The sequence below is a fragment of the Sinocyclocheilus grahami genome, unplaced genomic scaffold (genome assembly GCF_001515645.1).
Source record: "Sinocyclocheilus grahami isolate Dianchi unplaced genomic scaffold, SAMN03320097.WGS_v1.1 scaffold103.1, whole genome shotgun sequence".
Classification (NCBI taxonomy): Eukaryota; Metazoa; Chordata; class Actinopteri; order Cypriniformes; family Cyprinidae; genus Sinocyclocheilus; species Sinocyclocheilus grahami.
The window spans coordinates 995,036-1,001,411 of record NW_015505282.1 but is presented as its reverse complement, the minus strand read 5'-3'; the positions used below and the strand labels follow the sequence as shown (position 1 = coordinate 1,001,411).

The window sequence follows — 6,376 nt, the reverse complement described above, 5'->3', positions numbered from 1 at the left end:
GTACATATACAAACTTGTCCTTTGTAGGGTATAGAGTGCAGAAAACGGAATTATATGTTAGTTGCAGGGGTTTTTGTGAGCTTCAGCTATCTTAAAGAAAAAAATGTATGGTTTAAATTTTACCTCCTGACTACCAGCTATGGAGTGTTGTCCTCTGTAGAGGACATTATGTTTTAGCAATTTCTCTGAGACTTTACATGTCACAGTTTTAAGTCTGAATGTCCTGTACAGAGCACATTCAGGGCTTTTCAGAGATACCAAATGATTGGATGTTTCACCATGACCACTCCCTCTCCTTGGTCTTAAAAAATGGCTGACATCAATTTAGTGATCAAGTGTAACACCCTTATGGAAATATTTAGTCAGATATTACATTTAAATCTGATTAATATTCAAATTGTTTGTCATAAATCAACATCTCAGGAAAATGTTATGGAGTTTCAAATCATAATGAAAAATGTTTTTTAAAAATATCTTTCATAACATAGTTGAGAATCATCTTTATATAAAGTTTGGTATAAAAAATGAAAACTAATTTGTGATTAAAACAGAACTCACATTGTTTTTTTCCTTTTCATGTCTATTCATGTCTTTTTTTTTTATTTTTTTTTTTAAACAGGACTTTTTAAAGTCCCGATGTCCTCTACATAACATATGAATAAAACATAATTTTTCAAAAATCTTATTTTTCTTATGCTCTAAACCTGGAGGCACCCCAACACTGCACATTTTGCATGTCTCCTTTCTCTGACACACCAATTTCAGGTCTTGGAGTCTCTACTAATGAGCTGATGACCTGAATCAGGTGTGTTTGATTAAGGAGACATGCAAAACTTGCAGTGTTGGGGTGCCTCCAGGACCAGGGTTGGAAACCACTGCTCTAAACAATGTAATGACATGACAAAATACTAAATTCACAATTTTTTTCCCTGGCAGTCAGATATACAGGCACTTAAAGTTCATGGTATATGAAATCACCACTTTAGTTGAGGGGCCACACACATGATGAAGTCATGAAAAGCTAATGCTTAGTTAATGATGACTACTACACAGTAAATTCCCGAGTGTTAAATTAACACTGCTCGGAGCATATATGCTCCCACTCTAAATGAGTGTTAAAGTAACACTGAAGCTGATTATATGCGCGATTCATTATCAGTGAGCAGCAGTGCAAGAAGCGAGCAGGGATAAAGGTTATCCGCTCAGAAAACGTACAAATAATATTAGATGTTTAATTACTATTTGGAGCATTGGGATTGCTAGACAAGGGCTTAATGAACTTATTTTTGAGAAAACCTGAAATTTGACCAAAATCAACATTTTTCACTTTTTTGTCTGTAGCTCAAAATGAGCCTGTGCGCATTCCAACTAATTTTGCCAGCATGGGTTACAAATGGTTATAATTCACTTCCCTGCTTGTCGTTTCTAACCTGTATGACCTTCTTTCTTCTGTGAAACTCAATATATGACATTTTTAATATTGTTGGCAACCAAAGTTTGGTACCATTGCATTTTACTGTGGGGAAAAAAAACATTTCTCAAAATATATTTATTTTCTACAGAAGAAAGTCATGCTGTTTTGAAATTACTTGAAGATTACTAAATTAACAACAGAATTTTCCTTTTGGGTGAACTATCCCTTTAACATTAAATGTTTTTGTTTGGCTGTATTTTCAGTCAATTTTTTGTGTTCAATAATATAATAACACTCACTGTAGCTTCTGCAGTTTACAGTGTGGATCCTCCAGTAGAGCAGAGAGCAGCTTCACTCCTGAATCTCCTGGTTTATTACAGTTCAGATTCAGTTCTCTCAGGTGTGAGGGGTTTGATCTCAGAGCTGAAATCAGAACAGCACATCCTTCCTCTCTAAAACTGCAGGAACTCAGCCTAAAAAAAAAAAGAAAAAACAGTTAAAATCAATAATTTATCAATCAACCAAATTTATATAATAAGCGAGTACACCATAAATCCATTTTCCAAACCTTGTTTTTGGCTTGTCCTGAATCACTACGATACGCCTATAATAAGTGTATATATTTGGACTATTTTAGACTGATTTGGGTAGGTACCGCTGTGGAGTAACCCAGTACTTGCGTGATTTGTCATAGACATAAACTTAGAGAAGTAGCTCCGGCTACAATTTTCTTCCGCAAGACGCACGCAGTTCTGTTTAATAACCGCTAGAGCGCCAAAAGTTACAGAGCTTTAAGTTACTGCAGCTTTAATAGTCATGTGTTATAAAGGTTTGTTATTGAAATGTAAGACCCGAAATGATAACTCTCACAAAACAGATGCCATGCAACAAAACAATAAACTTTCTAATCTAAAGAGATCTAAAAAAAAAAAAAAACATTTGCTCAATTGTCCCTTCCTTAAGCCCCCTCTTTCCCTCCTGGGTATATGGCACAGGTCACTGAGGAGTGTCAAGAACTCAAGTTACTATACTTGCATATTGTGGTTATTATATATGAAAAATCTATGATTTTAACCTTTTCATGTTTAGTATCATTGTAAAGGTATCTTGTAAAGGATTCTGTAACCAGAAAACGCCCACACAGTGTGTGTCTCTGGAGCTCTGAACTAGAACTCTCACATGCTGTTGTGTGTCTCCCTGCTGTCAGGTATGGCTTCTGAATTGGCTTCTAATTGTTTAATTATATAATTGGCATGATATTATATTTGATTTATTTGGAACTCTTCTGAAATCATTATGACCAGTAGATCATGTGGAGGCTTATATTACCTCAAATCTGTGTCCAGGACAGAACAGACTAAAGGCTCATGGGCGCAATAGGCATGCCATCTGAGACCTTTTGATTTCTGTCTATCACTGACTTAGCAAGTTGTACTGAAGTGACCTAATAAACTACACTTTTTGTTCTGAGCAAACCAGTAGAGGGCCGACTGAAAGGTAAAGGCTAACCTTGCACATTCTGACTAAGTTCAGACTGGCAAATTTGTAATTGTGAGATCCACGCTGGCCACATGAGACTCAGGGTGTTTTTACACCTAGTTTGTTTGAGCCCTGCAAACGCTCTCGGAGCAGTTCAGCTCGTATTTGTGAACAAACAATTGATCTCAGACCTCCCTAAAAGGACCCAAATGTGAACTGTTCATTTGTGGGTCTGGTTATGGTTCAATATCCTCGTGATTTGTGAAAGCAATGAGGTCCCGGTATGCCTGGTATGGACCAGCATAACAGTAATCTTTGAGGTTGAACTAAGCAGTTTAATAGGCCTACTTGTATATATATTTTTATATAGGCTGTTTTATTATTATTATTATTATTTACTGATGTCATTTCAGACGTTCAATCTATTGTTAGCTACATTTAAAAAAACAAAAAAAAGCTAATGAGTAAATAAACAAACCAACTGTTAACTCAAACAATACAAAATAATTATCCTGTCATTTATGTAATCTATGGCTAACTATGCCTTAAATTATTTAATGCATGCATCGTTAAGTATTCTCGTCATGACGGAGGCAAAGAACCACCTGACGCACAGCAGAGATTTAGCATTCAGCCCGCTTTAAATCAGACACAGAAATTAAGGTGGAATGATAGTGCGGTAGGATCACATGTATTTGAATGCATGAATTATATTATTGATTTGAATTCATTATTGAAAGATGCCTGTGTTAATTGCGTCTGTGCGTCTTTTTCTGCAAAAGTGAAGCTGTGAGTTTTACCCACTAGTTGCTGAGAAATATAATGTAGCGATTCAGTATCGAAGCTACTATATTAATAAAATTTGCGCGGCTGCATTGATAACAAGTGTCCATGCTCGTGAATATTTCCGTGTGTGAGCGTGATCTCTGATCTGTCTCTGCGAGTGATGTGTGTGTGCATGCGACGTCTTGCGTGTGTCAATGAAAGCAGGAAAAAATATAGTAGCAATATAATATTAGTTGCAAAGAAACATTTTATTACCATCTTATCTGAGGAAAAAAGCTAGTTAAATTAACTTTATACATAATATTCCATTTTAATTATAAAATTGACTGAAATGTGTTGTTAAAGCTCTGCAAATGTCTTGACTGGTGACACGATCAGGGATTGCCAGCTCTTCCTCGCCCCCTTCCCTGTCCACTTAATCTTCCAAATTTTCCAGTAGCTCAGACACCAGCATTCCACTGCTGCTCAGAAAGATGGGCTCTGAGTTCTTTTGAAGTTGTGGTATGAACAAAAAGGGTCTGAGATCACTTCAGTACTGAAGAGGACCAAGAATAGAGCCAGGTTCTCTTTTGAGTCAACTATATTGTGAACACCAAAAGGACTGAGGTCACTTTCGTCTGGTTCCCTTTCTGGTTCACTTTAAGTGAACTGGGTTTGGTTCCTTTAAATCAAACTATATGCGAAAACACCATCAGATGCAGCATCGGGTCTCTGATGAACAAATAATTGAATGTATGGGATTTCCAGCATAATCAAATATCTAAATTAATACATAATTGATATTTGTGATCAGTTTTTAATTAGAATACAGCCTAAATTTAATGATCACTTGAAATTGGAGTCAGATTAAACAGAGAACTAGACTCAAATTGAAACTGAATCTTGATAAATTAAGTGACCTTTGCAGAAGCAGAAGTAAAAGACCTACACACATTATACCTTCACCCACGCCATTTGATTCCATCGTTGGGGAAATTGTGTGGTCTTTACAGGAATAATGTAACACTACTCATCTCCATCTCTTCAATAAAAATGTCAGATCTGAAAAGTGTGTTTCTTTTTATAAAGTGATGGCTATTCTCTTTAATGATTTATCAGTCAAATACTGTTCATTTCTAATAAATACTCACACAAAAATCAGTGACATCGCATTCATCCTGACATTTACAACTGTAGATAACATGTCACTTGATTTTGTTATTTTGTGTCCCAGAACTTTTATTTTGATATTATTATGGACTCTTAGTTTGAGTTTCCATTTCCTGTGTTTATTCCAGTTCCCTATCTATACTTCACTCGTACTGTGTCTTGCTTAAGACGCTATGGGGGAAACGTCTTTTTCTCAGAATACTGAAGCCTTTCAATAACGCAGTGTAACTGCACGGCCATTGGTTCGTGCAGTGTATTAAAAACGAACCAATGGCTTGGCAGACACAGCCCGCTAAAATGGGCGGGGCATCTGACTGTATAAACTGGCACTTTGCCATAGGATCCTCAGATTTCTTTTCTTTCAGCGATGACTACAAGATCTTTGTTCTACGAGACTCGAAGCCTTCGCTGTGAACAAGCCTCGCAGCGGATCAAGACCCCTTTCTGCTCGGCTGACTTCGCCACTCTTCTGCTGCCTTCAGCGTCTGCAGCAGCTGTGGTCTTCCCGGTCCCCTGTGGCTATCCGTCGACTATAAGAGCAAATTTTCGGCGTTGTTGCAAATGCCGTGCCGCTACTGTCACTCGTGCAGGGCTCCCCTGCACGCCGCTGATGGTCACGCCGAGTGCGTTTCATGTTTGGCCGCCGCCCATTTCCTCCCACTTCTTTCCTTCCAGGAGTCTCTGACGAAAAAGCTGCGGAGCAGAGGACCTCGACGCTTGGTGACGAGTGAGCCCACGCCGGCTGAGCCCCCTGAGGCTTCCCCGATCCTTTTCTCTCACCCGGACCAGCATCCCTCTGCGGCTGCAAGCGATCTGATGTCGTTCGAAGGGAGCAAGTGTGACACCATGGACGACAGTGTGTCTCTGGCTGCTTCAGATGTGGAGGAGCTGTCGGGCTTGTCTTTCGACGACGCCCGCCTGCCGTCTGTGGAGCCCAGCGCTGCCAGCACGGGCATGGACGCCGAACTTTTCCGCGTCTTGTCTAAAGCTGTGCAAGAGCTGGGTTTGGATTGGTCTCCATGATGAGATCACTAGATCTTGGCGCGTGCTCAGGGCGCATGCGCATGCAGCGACCGGCAGTGAATGAGAGTTTGGCATTCTGTTTTATGTGGTTTTATTCATTTTAAACGTTTTTATTGTCCTGTATTGTCTTAACTACATTAATAAGCGATTCTAGATTTAGTTGGAAAATGGATTTATCCTATTTTGTCGCGCTGGGACTTCTTTTGTATCTGTTGTTTGCATGCAACATCCGTGGGACTGTATGCCAGGTGAGGACACAGTATTCCAGAGATATGTTACTGCAGCTAAACCTCGCTAGTTTGGCTCAGGGAATTTATTTTACACCGGGGTTACCCAACTTTATTCTGAGAGATTCTCATGGACCGAGGAGTGTGGAAAAGAAGAGGAGGAAGAGGGTTAAACGAGGAGGCGTTAGATTACGCCTGAGGAAGCAGCGGCTCACCCGGGTTCCTCTGCCCTCGGTTATTATGGGAAACGTTCAGTCTTTAAGGAATAAAGTGGATGAACTTCAGGGAAATGCTCGTT

The 6,376-nt window shown here is 39.3% G+C and overlaps 1 protein-coding gene across 9 annotated transcripts in view; it reads right to left on the bottom strand.

Moving 5' to 3' along the window:
• LOC107588436 (NACHT, LRR and PYD domains-containing protein 12-like) overlaps nt 1–6,376 on the bottom strand; it is a 107,467-nt gene that overhangs the window by 48,507 nt on the left and 52,584 nt on the right. For 7 of the 9 annotated variants that reach the window (XM_016276521.1, XM_016276522.1, XM_016276526.1 and 4 more), the window contains one exon: nt 1,714–1,887. The exons of the other annotated variants lie outside the window; for them this stretch is intronic. In XM_016276521.1, the coding sequence (XP_016132007.1) occupies nt 1,714–1,887 (174 nt within the window). The remainder of the gene's footprint in view (nt 1–1,713; nt 1,888–6,376) is intronic. 9 annotated transcript variants of the gene reach the window in all.